The 25,449-nt window shown below is 36.7% G+C and overlaps 1 protein-coding gene across 7 annotated transcripts in view; it reads left to right on the forward strand.

Moving 5' to 3' along the window:
• Positions 1-25,449, forward strand: part of LOC129253367 (DNA ligase 1) — a 64,339-nt gene that overhangs the window by 7,035 nt on the left and 31,855 nt on the right. For 5 of the 7 annotated variants that reach the window (XM_054891720.1, XM_054891718.1, XM_054891717.1 and 2 more), the window contains exon 2: positions 2,950-4,219. In XM_054891720.1, the coding sequence (XP_054747695.1) occupies positions 3,154-4,219 (1,066 nt within the window). In that variant the 5' untranslated portion in view covers positions 2,950-3,153. Of the gene's footprint in view, positions 1-2,843; positions 4,220-15,367; positions 15,473-25,449 lie in introns of those variants that run through there. The other 2 variants (XM_054891716.1, XM_054891723.1) reach the window with 2 other exon arrangements.

A 25,449-nucleotide genomic window follows, 5' to 3' on the forward strand; every position in this document is an offset into this window, starting at 1 on the left:
CCTATTTTGTTCAAGCGTATAGCGTCCCATTTCGTAAATGTCAAACCTTTAAGTAAATTATAAACACATTTGACATATCATTTGTATTACCATTCTCAAAATAGTAGGCGGTTCAAAAAGCAAACGCTATATGGCCCACCCTGTAGTTGTAGCCCAATGAACTGCAGGAGCATTTCGCAGAATGATTTAGTAGATTAGTTTGCTGTTACAAAAATAATAAATAAATAAATTTAAATTTTTAGTTGATTTACATTAGTAAAATATACATTCAAATAGATTGAAAAAGAGAATCAAGAACGTATAAATTTCTAGTCAACCTGGATTTCGGAGTTCTCAACTAAAACCATGTAATTTCTAGACTGCTTCTCATTGGACTAGTCGCTTGTGAAGTGTGGCTCATGGGAGCATAAAAGAACTGTCATTTTTTATTTTATATTACAATTTAATATAAAGGGTATGTCAAAAGACGCGCCTAGATGTCGTTTTAAAATAAAATAAGTGAAAATTTTGATTCTTATGGATTTCACTATTATTTTTACTCAAAATATGGCTCTTAACAAATAGAAACATGTGAAAAATTACATCATTTAAATGTCCATCATGAGCACGTCGTCTGCAGCTGAAATCCATAGAACAGTCGTTTCATGAATGCCTAATTGTTGAGATCGTCGAGATATCGTATATCCATGTTGAAGGTTGATCAGCAACACTCTGAGCTACAGCAAGAATTTTCTGAACTGAAGGTTCAGTTTTTGGTCTGCCAGCTCTTTTCCTATCCTGGTATCCTACGCCGACGACTGCACGATAATGGCGTCGGGAAATGGCATTGAATGGCTGTGCGCCAAGATAAACGACTACCTCGCCTGCCTTTCTCGCTTCTTCACTGCGAGGAACCTACAACGTTCCACCACGAAGTCCACGGCGACCATCTTCACCCCACCACCTAGACAAAGGAGGTCAAATTCCAACTTCCGACTGTTAACAACCACAAAATCTTGGGAGTTACCTTCGACAGTTTGCTCACCTTCTCTGCGCACACAACCGCTATTGCCACTAAAGTCCAAAATCGCAACAAGGTTCTCAAATCGCTTGCCGGCAGCACTTGGGGCAAAGACAAAGAAATGGTGCTATCGACATTTAAAGCAATAGGCCGGCCGGTTTAAACTATGCTGCGCCTGTCGGGTTGACTGGAACCAGTGATTCGCAGTGGATGAAGCTACTATATATATATATGGAGGGACCTCAGCCGACTCCGAACGGCAGATATTTTTATGAAGAGCTTTTGCATGGCAGAAATACACTCCGAGGTTTGCCATTGCCTGCTGAGGGGCGACCGCCATTGCAAAAATTATTTTCTTTAATTTTGGTGTTTCACCGAGTTTCGAACCTACGTTCTCTGTGTAAATTCCGAATGGTAGTTACGCACCAACCCATTCGGCTACGGCGGCCGCCTATAGGCTTGACTGCCTTAGGACTGCGACAGGATATCTCTTGATGTCGCCGCTACAACCTCTGCACGACGAGACCAATATGCTCCCTGTAAAGGAGCTTGAGCCTGAGCCGCCTCCCAGGCACGTTAGGAGGCACCTCCTCAACAACGCGGACGAGATCCCGGACAAAACAGACCGACAACTACTGGATCGGATAGTGTAAGAGTCTCCAGATGAATGTCGTTGATTGTCTGTTTATTTCCATGTCCGCCGATTCTACGTTACCATAATGACTCATTTTTTTCCCGACCAAGGGCTGCAGCCCCAGTAAACTAGCCCTGTCTAGTGTACCGTACTTTTTCCTATACTTGACAGAATCAGTTTCTTGAAATTTTTCCTTCAACCTTTGAATTCTCGACTCATTCGGATGATTATTACCACCAAAAAGATCACGAATTTTGCGATTTGCTGTTCTTAATGAGCGACCATTTTCATAGTAGACTTGAATAATTTTAACGAGTTGTTGTATCGGGCGAAGTTGTTCTATCTGCTTAGCTGACAAATGTCAAAGGTGACATAAAAAAGGGTGCCGTCTAGAAATTATTCACTACTGGCATCTAGGCGTCAGCTTTGAATGACCCTTTATTTATTTTTAAAGCAAAGGTACACAAAATAAATGTCAACGCGTGTGTTGAAAAACTAAAACAAAACATCATTTTTCAAAATAATATTTAAGAAATTTCTAAAACAATAAATTTTGAAACAAAAATAGCAACATTTTTTCTAACGATTCTCATAACTAATATATATTAAATGTCATTAAAACTATGTATTCATACTCTTTTGCTTTTACTTTTTTTTTAATCTTCTGCAACTTTTAATGTTTACATTGAGAAAAAAATTAAAGATTCGCTTAAAATAAATTATTTAAAAGCCATCTTTCTGCGCTCATTACTCATTATTTTAATTTTATGAAATTCATACAAAATGACGTGGACCCACTTCGTAAGTTTATATCGGCAAGAAGAAATGCAACAACGCCAAACATACACAACTGCCTCGTCAAACGCCTCCATTGCCCCTCCGTACACTCAGCCATGGCAGCTCTCCAACTCTCACATTGTTAGCCTATTTTTAAAGATGAAAATCACCACCGCCGCCAGTACACAGCGTCAGTGGCCGTGCTTTGTACACTCGGAATTGTACAAGTTGTATTCCCGCTAGCCTATATATTTTTGCGCTTAGCAAATGTATTTTTGAAATCCACCGTTAGTAGATACATACATGAACGAACAAATTTTCTGAATCAAATGAAAGTTCTCAAACAGCTGTTGCGTTTCGACGGGGCGACTACGCGCAAATATTGCTGACTACAAAATTATTGTGAATAAATTGTCGTATAAAACGAATTAGGAAATTTAGTGAAGAATTAATTTGAACGCGAATGTGTAAAAATTCTTCCTTACATATCATCCGAAAATTTGTGCATTTTGGTTATAACGAAATAAATACGTTTCAGTGAATTTTTGTGAAAATTTTCGAAACAAAACTCGACGAAGCGACAAAGAAATATAGTTTAAGCGTTTTTAGTGAAAAACCGAAAGAATAACTTAAGAAGTTAACAGTAATTGTTGTAAGTGTTTAAAAGCGATGTTCTAGAAACATCAACCATCTACGTCAGAATACAAAATTGTTAAACTCGATCAGCTGAAATATCAACACAATGCCTTTCGTTGCACCGAAGAGCACAGCCACCAGTAGCACTGGTCGCACCACCTTTCGCCCGCCATGGGTAAAGGACGACACGACCACCAATGCCAAGCCCACAGTACCATGGGCGAAGAAGACAGCTGCTGCAGCAGCCGATAAGGATAAAGAAAAAGAGAAGGAGAACGGCGAGAAACCCGCGTCTACTGCTGCGCTCAAGAAAACCGCGGCACCAGCAGCCAATTCTATTGCAAAGAAAGCAACAGAGACAACAGCGACGGCCAAGAAAACTGCTGAACCTGTTAAGAAAGCTATAGTGGAACCAGCTAAGAAAGTGGTTGCGCCCGTTAAACGAGATGCAGAGCCCGCTAAAAAGGTGGTGGCGCCGGTCAAGAAAACGCCAGAGCCTGTAGCTGCCAAAAAACCCACAATAACGCCTGCGTCCAAAACAGCTGCTGCTGTGAAAAAGAAGGAACCAACTCCGTCGTCATCTGAAGAAGAGGAGACCGAAGAGGAGGAGACTGAGGAAGAAGAGAGTGAAGAGGAGGAAGAAAGCGAAGAGGAGGAAGAAAGCGAAATAGAGGTGGACGAGAAAGAGCTGGAGAACCTCGAAGGGCTTTCCGATCTTGAATTCTCCGAAAACGAATTTACACAACCCTCGCTACGCCTGGGTGTTAAGCTCAAGAAGACACCACAAGTCAAGAAGAAGGAGAATGAAAGTGAGTTATCAAGACGTTTTTCAATTGAAAAACCCAAATTACGACCAGTCATGGTCAAACGCGATAAGTCAATGAAAAAGGTAGAAGGTGATAGCGGCGATGAAGAGGAGGAAAACGAAGAAGAACACGAACGACAATTACGTTTTAAATTAGAGAAGCCAAAATTGCGGCATGTGAAACGCGAAGAGAAGCCCTTGCCAAGCAAGAGCACCGAGGATATTATGAAAATACGGCCGGTATTGAAAAAGGTATCGAAAATCGATGAAATACTCAAAGAACCGAAAGAAGAGCCAAAGCCTGAATTCAAAACGAAACAGTTGCGCAAAGCGCCGTCAATCAAACGCGAACCCAGCATTAAAAACGGTGAGTTTTTGTGCGCACAGTGAGAGGGGCGCACCAACGACCCCAAGCGGTACAAAGCTTCAAACTTAATTTATTTTTAATTAAATAAACGTAAATTTAAATATTGAAAGCAAAAGTTAACCAACAACGAGAGTCAACAGTTTATTGCAAGCGTTGTAAAAGATGGCACAGTTAAAAAAAAATATTTTAGTGATGCAACTTAGATGAAATAGCACGTAGAATTAATGGAACGAAGGCTTCTCCTTGAAAGGCTCTCCTAACCCGGCTGTAATATAAAAAAACGCTTGATTAACCCTAACAAAACTGCAAGCGCGTACGTTTCGTAAGTAAAAATCTTCTAAAGATAGAACAGGAAGTGTTTTAAATATATATTTCGTTCTGTCGCTTGTTTTGGACGTCCGTATTGTCTACCCGTTATTTATTTATTATTTTACATTTTGGTCATCGCTCATTTCATTTCGAATACACACTTGTGCTAAAATATTTTGAAAACAAAAATCTAAAGAAAAAAATATAATAATTCAGGAAGTAGAAATAGAGAAATTTGAATTGAACAGCCAGTGCTAAGAACAGCCTACAAATGAGGTCAGAATATTAACACTTTTTTTGCTTACACCTATACATACATATACGCCTGCTTGTACACATACACTTTCCATTTTCCACAGGCGTAGCAATACACAGCTGATGCGGGTATTTTTTCGCTAGTTTTCGAAATTGTTGGTGTCTGTGCGATTTGAAGTGGTTTGAAATACTTTTTTATGCTGCTAATGCGCGTAAATCATTTAGAATTCTCATTTTTAAGAGCCACACATTCTGATTCTTCACAGACAGCTTACCACCCACTCTGCTAAGCATTTGCTAAAAGGAACTTTTACTTTCGCTTTCGTCTTCTTTATTCTATTTTTTGAAACTTATTTGTTGAAGAAAAAAATGTATGCAGTGGGTGTTCAAAGCTGATATGCGAGGAGCAGTTGGTGGTTAGTTTATGTTTTGATTTTTAAATGCAATAACAAATAATATAGGCAGAAAATAGTTTACAAAATTATATTAGATAAGCTTCGAGCAATTCTGTAATTGGCGATGTTTTCAAAATTTAATTCCCAATATAAAATGGAATTTAAAAACTTGCGCGGCGTTTACAGTTTAAGGGGGGAGCCTGCTTTAGAGGCTTCAAAAAATCGATTATTTCGTGGATTTTTTTGGGAAGGAAAGAAATATTCGATTGAAACGAAACTTTCAGGTTTTATTGTTATATATTAGGTCTATGGTTAAGTTCGTGCGGTTTTTTTTCGAAATTTGAAACTTTATTGACGTAAAATGGTTACAAATTTAATATTCAAAGTATTGTCCATCGCTTGCTACTACTTTTTCCCATCTTTCTGGCAATTCACGGATTCCCTTTGTGAAAAATTCGGTCGGTTTTGCCGCAATCCACGAATCGATCCATTTTTTGACTTCATCGTAATTACGGAAGTGCTGGTCAGCCAGGCCATGTTGCATCGATCGGAAGAGATAGTAATCGGATGGCGCAAGGTCTGGACTATACGGCGGGTGGGGTAGGACATCCCATTTGAGCGTTTCTAAGTATGTTTTGACCACTTGTGCAACATGTGGCCGAGCATTGTCATGTTGCAAAATAACTTTGTCGTGTCTATCGGCGTATTGCGGCCGTTTTTCTCGCAGTGCTCGGCTCAAACGCATCAATTGTCGTCGGTAGACATCCCCCGTAATCGTTTCATTCGGTTTCAGTAGCTCATAATACACAACACCCAGCTGGTCCCACCAGATACACAGCATAACCTTCAGGCCATGAATATTCTGCGCCGACGTCGATGTTGAAGCATGCCCAGGGTATCCATACGTTGCCCGACGTTTTGGATTGTCGTAATGGACCCACTTTTCATCGCCAGTCACAATTCGATGCAAAAAACCCTTTCTTTTGTGCCGTTGAAGCAGTTGTTCGCATGCCATAAAACGGCGTTCAACGTCTCTTGGCTTCAATTCATACGGCACCCAATGGCCTACCTTTCGGATCATTCCCATGGCTTTTAAACGTTTGGAAATGGTTGATTGATCAACTCCCAAAGTTTTTGCAACCTCTTCTTGCGTTTGAGCCGGATCTTGATCGAGCAATTCCTCCAATTCGGTATCCATGAACTTTGGCGGCGCACCCTCGCGTTCTTCGTCTTCCAAGCCAAAATCACCACTTTTAAAGCGTGCAAACCACTTCTGGCACGTTCGCTCAGCTAGAGCATGCTCACCATAAACTTCCACCAAGATACGATGACTTTCGGCTGCTTTTTTCTTCATATTAAAATAATGAAGAAGAATTCCGCAAAAACACATTATTTGGCACGAAATTCGACATTTTCAAGTGTGGTAAAAATATTGTTGTTTACGCTTCAAATAAAAAACTTATACTGACGTTTGTGCCTTACGACAGTAGCTCTCCAATGAATGTTTGGAAATGTGGATCGATGGAATAAAAATCAAGTTACGCCATCTGTTGTAAAACCGCACGAACTTATTCATAGTCCTATTACTTCAACAGTCTTCTCAAATTTTTTCATTAAAAAATATGTCATATTATGCCTGGTACAAGCATTTTGCCGAGGCGCCTCGAGCGTGCATGTGTCGTGCGACGCGAAAGATGCAGGTCGCAATTTTCATCTGAAACCAAAAACCCAAAAAAATTTTTATTTTAATATAGTATAGCTTCTAGTGAAACCAAGAAAATTTAACAAAAAGTGAGAAATTCAACAATTTTTCGCTAATTAAAAAAAAATCATTTTTTTTTTTTGGAAAAACAAATTCACTTTAGATTGTTTAAAAAGTGGGTTAATCATAACTTTCTTAAGGTTTTTTAGGTTCAACTAGAAGAGAATTTAATTCCAAATACAATCAATGTTATCTCGTTTTTATAGGACGTTTAACTTTTTCCCTATCTTTCTCGCGAATTAGGAAAAATTTTGAAAACAAAAAACCGAGAAATCGCGCGTCAAAGTTTTTGTATATGTATATACCGGCCGCTCGTATACCTGCTGGACGCTTGCTCACAATTTCTTCTGTAACTCCGAAAAATTTTGAATTTGCTTCTGAAATTTTGAGCACACAGGCTTGGATAGTTTGGAAAGACATTTATGCAAAACAAAAAAAAATCGATTTTTTGAAGCCTCTAAAGCAGGCTCTTCCCTTAATACTAACTTTTCGTTGACATGCAAATTGGGTATTTTCATGCGAGATATATTTGATATTTTCATACTCTTCAACAATTTAAAATTCAACAATTTTCCCTTTTATTTGGTTTCAAGGAATGCTTATTGAAAATTTTCCGACAAATAATTGTAAGTGCCCCATGCACAGTATCGAGTAAAATGTAAAAATGTTAGAAATTGGATATCATCAGTAGATATAGTGGACTAGATTTTTTGTAGATAAAAGTTAAATCTACGAAACATACGCGCAGCTCAAACAGACTATGTAAATTTTGGGGAAAAAATTGGTGGAATAAACTCACTCAGGCAGACAAAAAATAAAAAAAATAAAAATCTGATAGCAAACTAGCCTTTGGTGAGCTGAAAAGTATTTTAAAAGCAGCATAAAAAAAATTTAACAAATAAAAATAAAATATATAATACATATATATGTATGTGTGTACTGTGCACTAGATGAATTCCATTAAATAAATATACCAGATTGAAAAAAGCTGCAATAAATGCTGAGCCAGAAAATATGCAACAAAATCATCACCATTGGATTGAAATTCAACTAAAGGGTTTTCCAATAAGAGGTGTTATTTTATTTCAAAGAAAAATGCTATTTTTTAATATAAATGATCGGATATTTATTTCATTATAAAGAATATGAGGAAAATAACATCAGGCAAATGTCCATTGTGGTGGCAACAGGACTTACAGGGCAATATACTTTTCATGAAATTTTCCATAACCAAATTGCAAAGTGGTTGCCCTATGGCCTCGATAGCCTCACGAATTCACGAATTCCATCTTTGAGGTCTTGAATCGACCTGGAGTGTTGGCGTAGACCTTCTCTTTCACGTGGCTCCAAAGAAAAATCTTAAAGTGACCAATTGTGATCACCTCTTCGAGAGATAACACGATCCGGAAACTTTTCCCGTAAAAGATCAATGGTTTCGTTGCTTGTGTGGCACGTAGCGCCGTCTTGTTGAAAATAAACGTTGTCCAGATCAATACCATCCAACTCCGGCCATAAAAAATCGTTTATCATCTCTCGATAGCGCAATCCATTTACCAAAAACAGCTGTTATTGGAAAACCCTTTACTATGAAAAATGCATATGACTGAAGAGGGTGCAGCAACGACTAGTTTCTCTTTAAAATTCTATAGAGTGCAGCATTCAATATTTGTTCCTCTATTGGAAAAACTTAACTTTACCCCTAATTTTATCTGATTTTGTGCTTCAAATGGTGGAATCCTCGCTTTTGTGCCAACCAACTCCGACCGGCAGTTAGGCTTCGAACCCAGACTCACCGAATGGCAATCACGCTCAAACGCACTAGGCTGGCAAGCGGAGTGCGATTCCGTTTTTCTTCTTTTTTTTACTTGTTTCGGTTTCAGTAACAAATTTTAAAAAGGAGCGATAGGCTGTTAGCGTAGTTTCCCTATCCGCACGACGGGACGACCATCTTAGATTTATTTGGTGGAAGCAGCATTTCGTTTTTCAGCCGCTTGCCACAAGACGGACACTGTTTCGGGCTAAATACTAATTGAAAGACGGCTCTTCCTCGCCTTTTTCCTTTACTTGATTCGGTTCCAGTAATAAATTTTAAAAAGGAGCGATAGACTGTTAACGTAGTTTCCCTATCCGCACGACGGGACGACCATCTTAGATTTAGCTGGTGGGAGCAGCATTTCATTTTTCAGCCGCTTGCCAGAAGACAGACACTGTTTCGGGCTAAATACTAATTGAAAGCGGGCTCTTCCTCGCCTTGTCGGTGATGGATTTGACTTTTTAGTTTTTATAAGTATAAGATTGTACAGAGCCCACTGTCCAAACTACTACTTTCGTATCCACTACGCGCTACTTGTCCGAAACAGTTTATTTGTTAGGAAAAACTTATCCCCAATCTATAACCCGTCCGATAGCCCGCAGCTCGACAACTGATAGCGAACCCCAGACAAAAACCAATGGACATTGAAATACGACAGTAAAAATGGATTGGTGATACACTGCGCAAGCCAGCGACCGACATAACTAAGTAAAATAGCGAAGGGCTGGAACCCACAAGGATCGCACCGCAGGCGATGTCCTAAATTGACGAATCTCTCTCGTGAACTCAAATTAAGACGAAAGCGAGAAGTAGACAAAGTCAAAGCCGGAGCGATAGCCAATAATAATAATAATAATTAACTATTTGACATCAGATTCGGGTTTCCCGATCGGCAAATAATGAAATTTTGTTTGTTTACATAGCCGAGTAGAAGAAGCTACAGTTTCGGCAACACAGCATCCGTTTGCCAGAACGTTTTTCATATTTTTCAAAACGGATATATTTTGTATGGATATTAAATTTCTGTTACTTGTTTGACCACGGAATATATGTCAGTGTCAAAACAACGAGTAATTTGCGAACAAGCCAGACAATGTGCCACCCTATATAAACTATGCTGCATACAAAAAACATACAGTATTGTGCAAAATCTAAGCAACCTTTTCCAAAAATTAATTTACTCGCTCAATTAAAATATTTCGCTTATTTTTACAGTCGATATTGGCTCAGAATTATCACAAACTTAGGGCATATTTCTCGGCAGTAGCTTCTACAAAGATTTCAAAGGATTTTGTATTTTATTAGCTCCTTCAACTTTTTAATTCATTAATTTAAGTCGTTGCTTTTCCACTCAACTTTTTTTATTACCGATTTCTTTTGTACTGTGGTCCTCGATATGTATGTAGATATGAATTTCAATTTTCAAAAATTTCAGGCTTAAGCTGTAAAGCAAAAAGGCGATAACATATTAAGGAAAGGTATTATCTTACCGTAAAGGTCATTTAAGGGAATATATTACTCAGCTAAACTCCCCCGGAGTTGTTAGATGCTTCTTATATCAGCCGCCTATCTCACATTTTTGCGATTCTCAACCGGCTGAAGTTACTCGTGGCTATACTATTCTGGGTAGAAGACTGAGTTTTTCATTCAAGTCAAGTAGCAAGCTTCTAAAATATTCAATGGCAACTGGAGCCTCCGATCAACTGAGTTCGGTAATGTGAGAAATTGTATTAAAATAGCAGTTGGCTACTGTTGCTCCCAAGAACTATTCGAGTAGGACTGTATGACTGCAGGGGCGCTTTTGTATCACTTCTCTAACTGCTCTTTAAGGGGGGAAGCTGGTCTAGAATTTTGAAAAAATCGAAAAATTTTTTTTTGTCTTAAAAGGTGCTTTAGGGTCTTAGAAATAATATACCAAATGAGGGATGCCAGCAAAAATGTCTAAATGCCCAAATTTTTCATTCGACGGCAGTGCCTCGCAGGTATGCCCCGAACGCTATTTACAACTTTAAACGCGTTTTTCTCGAAATCACTTTTTTTAAACTGGCCGAAGACATAACTCGAACAAATCTTTACCGATTCTTACGAAATTTTGACAATACATTCGAAATACCTTTCTCCGAAGACGTACGTAGGATTTTTTATTTATATTACATAGTTTTTTTTTTAATCAACAATTTTATGTCGTTCTTTATAGTGAAAATTGTAACTTTTTGTTCAAACGTGCACCATTTCGCGAAAAAAACAAAATATCGAAAAAATCCTACGTACGTCTCTTTCTGTTGTTATATAGAAACTAAAAAAATTTTATTTTTTGATCCAGGACAAAAATTAAGGAGTTTACGTCTTCGGCAATGGACCCACTAGAAAAAAAGGCGCCTTAGGAGAACTGCTGGACAGCGGCCATTTTGAAATTAATTCAGACGAAAAATTTTGTATTTGTACCATGAAAGCTATATTATTAAACCTATTTCAAGATTTTCGATTGATTCCTTGGTTGAGTCAAAATAAATTCATAAAATATGCCCATTTTTTGCGCTCTAGACCAGCTTCCCCCCTTAAAAAACATATCTCGATATAGCAGATCACACACTCTGGCTGCGGAATACGCATTAAAAAATGTGCTTATAATGAAATAAGATATCGGAAATATTTGTATAAAAGAGATTTCATTGAATTTTAAAGTGTACAAAAAAGTTAAAAAAAAATTAAAAAAAAAAAATTTTTTAAAAATTAAAAAAAAATTAAAAATTAATTTAAAAAAGCAAAAAACAACAGTGTTTCAAAGTCAGAGTATGTTGTTCGAGCACTGATGTGAAATACAGCAAAGGCTTTCAAAAACAAAAAAAAAACAAGCACCTCAGTGAAAATTTAAGTAACAAGTTCTTACAAGTAGTAGTTTCGGTACTAGCCCGAAATGGCCTACATACTCTGTGATCAGAAAGTACCGGTAATGTTTCATTTAAATGAACCGCGCACGTAGATCCGGTCCACATTTTTTTCTTATGTCGGTAAGACTGTAAGACATACATCTGTCATTTTTTAGCGCCATCGGATCATTAGTATCTGCCTGGCCGGCCGGAAAAGTGGGCACACAATTCTTGGATTTTGCATGATTATAACGTGCCATCGCACTCGAAGCCGCGTACATACCTGTAGACATCTATAGGTAGGTATTATGTGAGGTATGCTCTCCGATCTGACTACTACCGATGTGCCCTCTGCTCTTTCGCAATACTGTATCCAAACAATGTGCTCTGATGAAATCTAAATAGGCCTTAGGTTGTAGATAATATATTATGCCCTCTTTCTTTCCCGTACTGAGCACAGGTTTTTTTCCGCATCTTATCGAGATGGCATTGCTTTCCAAGAGCAGCTGTATTGATGCCTCTGAGACCCTTTTTTTTGTTTTTTTGTAGTCATGAGGTGTAAATCAAAATGTCAGAAACATCATTAAAGATGCCGTCACACCAATGATATGTGGGGCATGCTCTCTCTAACACAATACCATTCCTCCTCTTCGGCTGATTTCCATCCTGGGACAGCTTTAACATATCTTTAAGATGGAGCCGCGTTTATGTCAATTGACACAACAGGTTCCTGCGTCCAGGTTCCGCTCCTGTGGGCGTATGGAGACTTTACGCCATCGATAGTATTTACTCCACCCACTGCTTTTTCAGCCGACTGCGGAGGAAATGAGGCGTCTGAGACCCGAACCGCAGAGTTGAGAGCATACCTACCTCAAGACTGCGTAACTTCGCAGTCTGTAGTGACCCGTGTGGCGCCTAGCTTGTTCTGATTAAAATATTGGTAATGTGTTCAACCTTTTGAGGTTATAGGTTCCTAATAAGATCTTTGCCCGATGTTATCTCACTGCGTGTTGTCAGGGAAGTTCATTTAATATTTTCTGCTATTTCTTAATTCATGTAAGTCTCGAGTCCTATTGTGAATATCGCAAGCTCTCTGGCGAATTTATCAGCTTCCTTTTCCAATTTCTCTATTCCTACGTTGGTGCTCTTGTAACCCGGAAGCCAAAAGAGCTGAACAGTGTAAAGCATGCGCTCTAGCACTAAGCACTAAAAAAGAGTTTCCTTGAAAGATTGATAGAGCCTTGGGGGCAGCTTGACTATTACCTAAGATGCTCATTAAAGTAATTTCAATGTAAGTTTGCTCCCTGCGGGTTACAGTCCAGTGCAATTCTCCTTATGCTATTTGGTGGTTTTCTAAGCGCCACTTTCTGCATTTGATTTGTCATAAGATGGGCTCCTCATTCGTTAATCTTCACAACGCGCTATTGCTGATGGTGTTCGGCCAGAACATTTTACAGATGATACGGAGGATTATGCTGACGAAATATTGTAGCCTCTGTGTGATGGTGTTAGAGACCAGCCATGTTTCGCTTCCGTACAACAATACTGACTTCAGATATGAGCTGAACATTCGCAGTTTAGTGCGCCTGAAGATTTGAAAATTCGCCCAAACTGCATGCATTCGCCCGACCGCCGCCCTTTCTTTGTTTAGACTGCAGTTGACATCTTCATCTGCCCCGCCATCTGATGTGATAGTGCAGCCGATGTAACAGAAGCTTTCGACAAGTTCCACCGCGCACCCGTCAACCATTATATGTCTTGCTTAATTGTGGTTAACTCTCATAGCCTTCGTCTTAGCGCTGTTGACCTCCAGTCTGTCTTCGCTTGCATGTCAGTGAGTTTGTGAGAGAGGAGGCAGATGTGACCGGCGAAGTCCAGATCCGCGAGATGTCTGGTGAAACTCCATACTGTGTCTCTTTTGTGCAGGGTCAATTGGCTCATAAGTTCGTCTAGAACGATAGAAGGGGTGACAGGGGACAACCTTGCCTTACGCCTGTGTTAGTGGTGAATGAGTCGCTGTGTAGCGGTAATTGTTTAGCACTACCAGTTCGGAGTTCTCGTAAAGGGATCTGATAAGGCAGATTATTTTACCTTTCTACTCAACGGCGGCCATAATTGGCTCCTACACTCTTTATTACCTCTTTGGCCTACTCCTATTTGTGGCGTGCGTCTTGATGTTGTTCCACAAATGGAGGGGCCTGCAATTTCAAAGCGACTCCCAACGGCAGATATTTTTTGTGAGAAGCTTTTTCGTGACGGAAATACACTCGAAGGTTTTCCACTGCTCGCCGAGGGCCAACGCTATTATAAAATTTTGGTTATTTTATGTTTAATACTTCAGGTAAATAAATCGCGTTTTTAACCAAAAAAAACTTTAAAATTTAGCTTAGTGTAGAAAAAATGTGATTAGGTGTGAGAAATTCCCTTTAAAGATGTTTATGTATGGTTGAAATAGGTTCGGCTTTTACTTTAAAATGCCTATTTCGCAATCTATTGTGATAAGCTATGTAACTAGTGTTTGGTAGACGAGAACTAGTCCCTAATGAACGTTCCAAAATTTGCTTTTTGTACAGGAATGTTTTTAATATGTACGTGCATAAATGAATGGTCGCATTTCACATGCACAGGTGACAAAAAGAATGTGAAGAGCATTGCCAGAATTTTATGACGGTCGACGTATTTGAAACGTGTGGCGCGCTACGCTACTTCGAAAATAGTGACTATTGTTATTATAAAAAAGTGCTACCTTTTTTCTGTTTAAACTGCAGTTTCAATTTTCATTGCATTTCCTTTGAATATACGTTTTCATTCTTTTTTACCGGCAATGCTAAAAAAATTTAAAGAGGAATTGCTGGTTGGCTGCTATGAATGGAAGAATTGCACTTCGTCAGTCAAGCGAATTCTATATATTTAACTCAAAGTAGAAATTTCTCAATTTTTATTTGGAACGCAGTCGAAATTTAGCACACATATTTTCACATTTGATATTTTTATTTTATTTTCTTCAATTTAATGCTTGAAAAAAGCATCAGAAGCTCTTACACGCTTGCACGAAATGTTTCTATAATAAAAGTATACCTTTAAATGCACTCAAATCTTTACCAAAAGAGCTGCATACAATCGAGAAATGTGCCTGAAAAATTGTCACCCTAGGTGCAAATAGGTACTATAGTAGTGAGTATGTGTGTGTGTATGTTATAACACAGTCAGAGCCCACAAATGAATGACGGCTGATGGACTTCATCTTTTGTCACACCGCCATACTTGACTGATCTGCACACTCGATACGTAAAAATAACCCTCAATACAGTCGCATGTTCAGGTATTTCAGTTGTAAAAAGAAAACGGCGACAATTATTAAATTATTGTCAATAATTTAGAGGCAGCAGAAGCAGCAGCAGCACACAACAAAATGTGGTTGCATTGATTCAATTGTGGCTTTTGGTCTGCTGCTGTGGTTTTGCACCAACCACATACTTAAATGCACAACACTACTAAAGCTTTCTGCCACCACCTCTGTCCATCCATGATTAAGGTTGGACAAAAATTCTATCAAAAATAATTTTACTAATGAGTTTTGTGGCTTGCGGGTGTTTTTCACTTTGCTGTTTCTGCCCGGATATACTAAATGCAGGCGGTTGCTCTCTCTCTCTCACTCTGAATGTCCATCAGGTTATGAATTTTATTGTAAATTCAGTTGCGTTTGGTCATCAGTTGCATACTCATTTTATATTTTATTCGGTGACTGCTTTTGGTAGTACTTGTATTTCCAAAGCCGGTAGAAAGTGAAGGAAACTGGTGCAAGGAGGAAAATAGTTATTCATTCTAAATTTTTACCTTGGGCAAAATGTGAGTAATGAACTAATGCCTTCAAATAATTTTCGATAAATGCTAAATGTAGTTTTATTTTTTTGTGTGAAATTTTGCTATTTTTGCCAGAGCACTTAAGTTGATTATAAAATTGTATAAATAAGATTTAAATATTGCAATTCAAATAATTGATTAAGATGTAGGAGGAAAAGGGAGTAAATTATTGATTGTTGGTTTGAGCGCTTATTTTTGTTGTTGGCATCTATGTATATCTATTTTATATTAATGTTAATATTCACAAGTCGCTTAGGAAATTGTGAATGTGGAATAATAGAAACATTGGCAGGTTTAGAGGACCAGTTACTGATATTTGCATTGTGTTGCGCTACAAATAAAGGACCTTCGAGGTTTATGCCTCCGAACTGTTTATGATGTTACAAAACGCTTTCTAACAGAGGTAACTTCCGACGGACAAAGGCAACCCTCAGAATACATTTTTTTTGGCATGAAAAAATATTTTTTATAAAAACAAAAACTTCTAACAGGTTTTATTGCGTAGATCATAAATGAAAATGTTAAAAAAAGTATTTTTTTATAAAAAAAAATTTCTAAAAGGTTTTATTGCGCAGATTATAAATTAAAATATTAAAACAAATTTTTTATACAAAAAAAATTGAACAGGTTTTGTTGTGTAATAATAAATGAAAATATAAAAACAAAAATTTCTAACAGGTTTTATTGCGCAAATCATAAATGAAAATATTAAAAAAAAATTTATAAAATTTATAACATTAAAATATTTTTTATAAAAAACCAAAAAATTTCTAACAGGTTTTATTGCGTAGATCATAGATGAAAAATAAAAACAAATAAAAATAATTTTTATAAAAAAAAAACAAAAAAATTCTAAAGGTTTTGTAACGCAGATCATAAATGAAAATATTAAAAACAAAAATATTTTTTATAAAAAACCAAAAAATTTTTCTAACAGGTTTTATTGCGCAGATCATAAATGAAAATATTAAAAAAAAATATTTTTTATAAAACAAAAATTCCAACAGGTTTTATTGCGCAGATCATAAATGAAAATATTTAAAAAAAGTTTTTATAAACCAAATATTCTATCAGGTTTTATTGCGCAAATCATAAATGAAAATATTAAAAATAAAATATTTTTTATAAAAAATGAAAATTAAAATATAAAAAAAAAAATTTGTATAAAAAAAAAATTTATAAAAAACAAACAAAAAGATGTTTATAAAAACAAATTTCGCACAGGTTTTGTAAATCATAAATGAAAATATTAAAAAAAGTATTTTTTATAAAAAAAAATTCTATCAGACTTTATTGCGCAGATTATAAACGAAAATATTAAAAACAAATTTTTTTGAAAAAAAAAAACAAAAATTGAGAGATCTTTTCAAAAGTTCATACCACCAGATATTTAAAACAAAAATGTGTAAACTCTAATTTGTGCAAAATGAAAAAGTTTTTTCTAATAGCGGCAATGGCCAACCTCCGAGTGTATTTCTGCCATGAAAAAGCTGCTCGTACAAAAAGTATTTGCCGTTCGGAGTCGACGTAAATCTATAGATCCCTCCATTTGTATAACAGCATCAAGACCCATGTCACATACAGGAGAAGGAGCTCGACCAAACGCATATGAGAAGTGTGCGCGTCAATTATTTATGTACTTATTTTTTTATATTTATTATATTTAAGAATTTACATACATATGTATGCATGAGTGGTTACAATCTGTCCCACTGCATTTTAATATTTGTTTCTCAAATTCTTTGATGTTTTAGCTTTTTATTTAACTCAGTCAGGTCAGGTACTTTTTCGTGAGGGCAATGAAGTAAATTAAAATTCCGAAAAAGATTCCCCATTACTCATATATGCGATAAACTGTATAAATTATAACACTTTTTTTAATTATTGTAATATTACAAAAAGCCGCTACACGACTCTGCTTTGACTTTTTTTTTTTGAAGGGTGCATGACCAGATTAACTGCGCCATCTTTAAATCAGGGTGAAACAAACTTCTTTGATTGGCTGTTAAATAGCTATTTATAAAGTACTGATTTCATATTTTTTGAAGTACTTTCGAAAATTTCGTAAACAACTTCAAATTATCAGTCAAAATTTGCTCAAAATTGTGGAAATTTACTTTGAAATCTATTCGCAAAGACCATAGATGCCGCTGGCAGCATCATCGGTCCTTATTTCTTTCAACATGGGGAAGGCGCTGCCGTTGCGGTGAGTGGCAGGTGATTGGGCCATGCTGACTGAACTTTTGTTTCCAAAAATTAATCAGCTAAACAGCGGCGACATTTGGTTGCAACAAGACGGCGCAACTTCCCATATAGCGTGCTTATAAATCGATTTATTGCAATATTCAAGTAACCACTGATGACTGATCGAATGGACCATATAATATTTTATGAAATAATTTCTTAAGATATTTTATGAAACTAGTTTTTCAGGTGTTATACAGATGTCTTAAGCCTAAAAATAATTTTTTTGGAGATTTCTACCGTGGCCTAACCCCCAAGTTTTTGACGATTTTCGAATTGCGTCTATCTTTTTCATGATAACAAAATGTGAAATACTGTAAATTTTTTCAAAAATCTGGCGGCAAGTTGTCTAAAATGTATGAAAATATGACGAATAATTCAATTTATTGGGCAAACATTTTTTTGTTTTTTTAATTATGGTAAGAACCTTTTTGAAACTATTTAGTTTTGGAGGAATAAAAAGTACTTTTTGCAATTTCTGGTGAGAATAAGTACTTATTAAATTGTGTCTTCTTCGTATGAATATTATATTAGGACGCTCAGAATCAATACATACAAATGCATATGTATACCCCTGGTCGAAATAATAGGACCGCAACCAATTTTAACTATTCTTTTTTTTTGTTTTTGTTTTTGTATTACAGTTTTTTACGTTTTTATAAAAATATCGAGCATTCTACAACAAAAACCATATAATTTAAAACTCCAAACTTCGTACAAAATTTACATAGATTTAAAAAAATTACAAAACTTGTCATCAGAATTTTCAAAAATTCTCATATTTCAAGGTATGCAGTGTTATAAAAGGTGCATTCGTTAAAGGTAGTGGCACTAGTCCAGAAACAATGTTTTGTTCGTTTGATTGTCACGACAAAGTACATAGAAAACGAAGAATGGATTCGTCTAGTTTCATTCTACGCTGACAGCCACATGGACACGGCGAAAGAAAATAAGATTCAGCTGATTTAACGATACCACCTTTAGTAGATTCACCTTGGTTTTATAGCTCATTCAATTTTCGTAAATTTTCCTTTTTTTGTTTTTGTTTTTTTTGGTAAATGTGATTGTATCTGTATCTGTAATACCCAATCATTTTCAGCACATCAGCTCGCATTAAATTACAATCGAATTGAATTTAAAATTGAACTTGAAAGTTGCACTTTGTTATGCTAATATTGAATAGCTATAAAACTGCATACCACAAAAACATCTCGAAATACGAGTAAAATTTTGGAAACAAAAAAAAACTGAAACACAAAGAAATATTGCGTTTGCAACTAAGTAATTGCCGTTTTTTTTAGAAAATCAAAGACAATTTTTTCATAGAACAAAATAACTTCATTCATGTCATGTATTGCCCATTTTGATCAATGACCATCTTTCAGGCAGCATCATAATCCCACGTTCATAAAACTTCTGGTTTTTATTAGCAAACAACTTAATCAGGTACAATTTGACATCATCATCATTATTGAAATTTTTACCATTCAAGGAGTTTTGTAAAGTTCGGAACAAAAAGTAATCAAATGGTGTAAAGTCAGAACTATATGGTGGATGTGGCAAAACATCCCAACCAAGCTGCAATAATTTTTGCCGAGTGGCCAAAGATGTGTGTGGCCTTGCATTGTCATGATGGACTACAATAGCTTCTGCTCAAATATAAACGAGACGGTATCAATAAAACGGTCCGTGGATGACATATGGCAAAAATAAATTTTTAATTTTTTGTTTTTTGGTAGAACTGTTATAAGCTTGCATGGCAAATTTCAGCGTGATATGTCACATAGTTTGTTTTCTGTGCTATTGTAAACAAGTCAAGCTCGAGTGTGTTCTTCGAATTTAACGATGGAAATTCAAAGAATTTGTTTGAAATTTTGTTATTCCAACAAAATTTCGGCTTCAGACGCCTTAAAAATGTTGCACACAACCTATGGGGACTCTGCTCTATCGCGTGCACGTGTTTTCCAGTGGTACAAATCGTTCAAAGAGGGCCGTACATCGGTTGAAAACTTGCCTCATGAACGTCGTCCAGCAACATCAGAAACATCGGAAAAGTAAAAGAAATTGTGCTTGAAAATCGCACAAATCGCAAAATCGGTAAACGCTGAATATTATTTAGACGTTTTAAAGCGTTTGCGCGAGAACATTCGTCTTAAAAGGAAGGAATTGTGGGACAACAAGTCATAGTTCTTGCATCACGATAATGCACCAGCTCACACATCACGTCTTGTTCGCGATTATTTGAACAAAAATAATGTTAATATCGTTCCGCAAGCACCGTATTCGCCTGATATGGCTCCATGTGACTTTTTCCTGTTTCCCAAGCTCAAGTTGCCGCTCCGTGGTAAACATTTTGAGACAATTGAAGTCATAAAAGAGAATTCGAAGAACACACTCGAGCTTGACTTGTTTACAGTAGCACAGAAAACAAACTATGTGACATATCACGCTGAAATTTGCCATGTAAGCTTATAACAGTCCTACCAAAAAACAAAAAATTAAAAATTTATTTTTTCCATATGTCATCCATGGACCGTTTTATTGATACCGTCTCGTTCATATTTGCTGCATTGTTTAATTAGTTGTTAGCCGTTAGTTGTTCAATGTACACATCATAATTGATCGTTCGGTTGGGTGGTAGGAGTTCAAAGTAGACAATTCCTTTGTAATCCCACCAAACTGATAACAAAACCCTCTTTTCACATCAGCTTTTGACGTTGTTTGAGTGGGTTCAACTGGCCTGCTCCACGATCTTTTTCGCTTGATATTGCTGTAAACAACACATTTTTCATCGCCAGTTATCAGTCGTTTTAAAAATGGATTCTTTTCATTACGTTTCTTTAGCAAATCGCACCTATTAATGCATTTCTTTCAGTTCGTGAGGAGCCCATGTTTCGAGTTTTTGAACATAGCCAAGTTGTTTTAGGTGATTTTCAATGCGTGTGTGTGATGCATGAAGCTTCTCTGCAATCTCACGTGTTGTACTGTGACGATCCAAATCGATTATTGCTTTGATTAGGGCGTCATCAACTTCAAATGGACGACCAGAGCGTTTTTCATCATTGAGTGAAAAATCACCAGAACGAAATTTGGCAAACCAATTTTGACACTGCCTTTCTTTTTTAAGGCTTCGTCACCATGAACAGCGCATAACTTTTTATGAGCTTGCGATGCGGTTTTGCCTTTGCGGAAATAAAAAAGGAAAATATGAGGAAAATGTTCCCTTTGATTTTCCATTTTTCAACGAATGCCAAACGAAAACTACGCAACCGATCAAAAAACTTTTTTTACTGATTAACAGCTGAATTGCCAACTATCAAATAACAAAATGTGTTTTACATTTGTACTACGTGTGCAAACCTAAAAATTCAATTGAAGCCATCTATGAGTGAAATCCGCAATTACTTAGTTGCCAACCCAATAGTTAAAACTTGGTAACTCGTCGTCATCCTATTAATTTGAGCACTGCTTAATTTTAGTTTCATTTAGTTTGAGACATTTATTGCCTACTGCTATTTCAGAATTTTCGTAATAAATATTTCATTTTTAAATCCATAGAATTCAGGTTCAAAAGTTTAATTACAAAATACAAAAATATTTAAAACTTCATTACGCACAAAATATTATTATTTAAACTCAAAAGAGTACTTATGAAAATTCATTTAAAATCATTTCCTTATATTTGAGACAGCAGGATAAATACATTCTGTCAAAAAAGTACCGGGAATTGTTCAATAAAACGAAAAATAATTGTTTGACCATCAACATTTATTTTCTCGCCTTCAAAATGAGCTCCATTCGGAGCAATACACAAATGCCAATGATTAGTCCAGTCATCAAAGCACCTTTTAAACACCTTTGAAGAGAACTTCTTCAGTTCCTTCAGCGAATTCTCCTTAATGGCCTCTATCGACTCAAAGCGACGTACGTGGGGTGGCAATTTAAGTTTTGGAAAAAGTAAAAAGTCAAAAGGGGGCTAAATCCGGTGCATACCTTGGTTGTTCGATGATATTTGTCGAGTTTTTGGTCAAAAAAGTGTTCACAATATGAGCCTTGTGAGACGGTGGGTTATTACGGTGCAAGATCCATGCGTTTTCTTTCCACAAAATGGGCCGTTTCCTACGCACATTCTCTCTCAAACGTTGCATAACTTCCAAGTAATATTCTTTATTTACTGTAGAACCATTTGAATGAATTCCGAGTACACAACACCATGATAATCAAAGAAAACGAGTAGCATGACTTTCACTTTTGACCGACTTTGACGTGGTTTTTCGGATTTCGGCTCATGGGGATAGCGCCATTCAGCCGCGTGTTGGCTGGTTTGCATGTCAAACTCATATGCCCATGTCGCACCTGTTACGATGCGCTGAATAAAAGTTGGGTCCGAATTCATTTGCTCAATCATGTCTTCAGCCACCTTCTGCCGATGAATTTTTTGAAAAAAGTTCAACTCTCTTGGAACGAGTCGAGCAGCCACGCGTCTCACGCACAATTGATGGTGTAAAGTGTTGCGAAATGTTTCGTGGATCACGAGCAACCTCCCTCAAACTTAATTGATGGTTTTCCAGCACCATTTCCTTGACTTTGTCGACGTTTTCTTCCGTTGAAGACGTTGATGGGCGACGAGATCGAAGCAAATTGGCCAAATCCACGACTTCTCGGCCCTCAACAAAAGCCTTATACCAGTCGTGGACGCGTGTTTTTGTCAAAGCACACTCGCCATAGGCTGCAACATCTGCAACATTTTTAACGATTCGACACACGAAATCCCGCTTAAAACACAAAACTTAAGACAAATTCTTTGTTCGATATTTTTATCCAAATAGCGGTTGATTGATATAATTAAATGCCAAAAACAGGCTAATTGACACACAGAGCTCAAACTCTGCGACACTATAGAGGACAGTTTTACCAACATTCCAGCAAAAAAAAAATCTAGAGATATGAGTAACGCGCGCCTTTTAAATGAACAATTCTCGATTTTTTGACAAAGCTCTATAAGCACAGCCATTTAAGATTTCTGCCATGATTTTTCTGCCTACGCTATTAGCTTAATTTTTCGTGCAAGAGGAAGTCTTCTGAAGCTAAATGCGAGAATGTACTTTCTGTCGCCTGTACAGTTTGTGACTTGAGTGTCCCTGAAAACATCCAACATCCGTCATAGGCATCTGCCCAATTTATAAATATTTTCGTTTAGAGAATTTAGATCTATCTAATATTACAAATATCTTAATAAATTAGCTGTAATTTTGTGCCAAAGTAGATTACAACGGCTTCCATAGTAACCACTATAAGTGCCTTGTGCGTTTAAGCAAAAATCATTTTTTTTTGCATTTCACAATTAATAATTCAATACGCCACAGTGTGCATAAAAGGAAACAACTATTGCTTCACATAACTGTTTTATTGCATTGAAAGTAATTACAAAACCAAACAATGGTACGTATAATAAATCTCTAGAATTGAAGAACTACCTTTTAAGCATTTAACAACCAGTTACAATTGATAAACCTGTAAATATATTTATGTATGTATGTATATGCATGTTTTCATATCTGAACGAGGTGAAAGGACGAAAACATAGTACAACTAATAGGCTACATATTTTATTAATAAAACGTTTACACATTTTTTTATGTAACTGAAATGCTGTTATTTGATTTTCCAACAGCCAAACATTCCATTTCGCACACATATTTACGATATTGTGGACATCCGGCATGTGGGTGGGCCAATTAAGGATTTGTTGGATTTTCAACTTTCTCATTGAACTATGAATGGCATATGGCCGTCACCTTCACATGTACAAATACGCACACATACAAACAACTATTTTTCTTTTTAAACATTCACAAACACACTCACACATATATCACGAATATGACAGCCCAGCCAGCTGCACGTCAAAGGTGTGTGGGAGAGAAAATAAATAAATACATTCGGTACAGCCATACCCACATCCACACATACCATACATACATGCACATGTACTCGCCAACATTTTTATGTATGGATGGGTGTAAATTTGGCGCAAAGCATTTGTACTCACACACACACACATATGCATTTTTCATTTGTGTAATTTTGCGACAACAAAATATAAACAAAATTTCTATTTATCCTTGCTTTTGGCGCTGTCAAAGCGGAGTAAGCGCCGACGGTTTTATCGTTATTTCTGCCGAATTTATAGAGGGTGCGCCATTGGTTGGTTTTTTTGTTGACGGTGCCAGACCTTTTCTTTAAAAAAAAAATTCCTGCATGTATTTTGTGTGGCAGAAAAAGTGTGACAACTCAGAGAACAAAAATTCAAAAATCAACGTTGTTTTGTAGTCATATGAAATTCGGAGTTTTTTATAAAAGGTTTTCCAATAAGAGGTGTTATTCCTGTAAAAGATCAATAGTTTCGTTGCTTGTGTGGCGCATAAAAAATCATTAGTCATCTCTCAATAGCGCTATCCATTCACCGTAACTGTTGCTCCAGCTTCATTTTCGAAAAAGTAAGGTCCAATGACTCCGCCGGACCATAAACCGCACCAAACACGTTGAGGATAGAGAGTCTTTTCAACAATAACTTCTGGATTTTCTGAGCCCCAGATCCGACAATTTTTCTTGTTGACGAAGCTACCGAGGTGGAAATGGGCCTCATCACTCAAGATGATTTTTCGATGGAATTCCGGATCATTTTCATGCATTTCAACGACCCAATCAGCAAAGACACGACGTTGTTGATGATCGGCCGGCTTGAGTTCTTGTGTTTACTGGACTTTATAAGCCTTAAGACCCAAATCTTTATGCAAAATACGGCGTAATGACGTTTGTGGAATGCCTAATTCTAAAGAACGACAAAGAATGGACAAACCGGGGTTTTCTTCAACACTTTCGGCTACAACAGCAATATTTTCGGCTGTTCTTGAGCGAAGTGCACAGATTTTATTCTTCGCATCACCAACTTGTCTCAACAGCTCGAATTTGTTCACCAATTTCTTTATTGCGGTCAGACAAAGTGCCTCACGATGATCGAAAAATGTTCGAGTTTTACGAACCGTCTCTGCCAAATTTTCACCATTTTTATAGTGAATTTTAAACTTTGAATGCGTTGTTTAAGCGGGCATCGTTCCATTTTTATTAATGGCGTAGTTTCTACTTGTAAAATATCAAAAAATGACAGCTTCAAAAGTGACATCTACCGAAATAGCGGGCTATTCAAAATAACACCTGTTATTGGAAAACCCTTAACTAAAATTCATATTCGTAAAAGTCTAGTTAAAAAGCTGAAAGGCGTAACGTAATTTTGAGCCACTTGAAACTTACACTTTGTTATACTAAAATTCAATGGACTATAAAACTGCATACCCAGAAAAATTATAAAAATTATAACTTTTAGTTTTAATGAAATTTTGAAAGAATTTTAAAAATTTTATAGAAGGTATGAAACTTTGCCTTACATGGTTTTTGTTATAGGGTGAACTATATTTTTATAAAGAAAAATATGTTGTGAAGGTTGTATGTATTTTGCAATGGGCTGTATATGAGAAAAAATTGTAGTGCTAGGAATGAATTAGTTGTTAGTATAATTTAAAACTAGCAAACGCGCATCCGGCCAAACTCTATTCCCACCAATATTGCTGACGACGCATTTGCAGGTTGGAGATTTAAGAACTCAGGTATTTAGACAAAGTTGGCGAATTGAATAGCTTACCGGACTTAATCGGCTG

The sequence above is a fragment of the Anastrepha obliqua genome, chromosome 1 (assembly GCF_027943255.1).
Source record: "Anastrepha obliqua isolate idAnaObli1 chromosome 1, idAnaObli1_1.0, whole genome shotgun sequence".
Lineage (NCBI taxonomy): Eukaryota > Metazoa > Arthropoda > Insecta > Diptera > Tephritidae > Anastrepha > Anastrepha obliqua.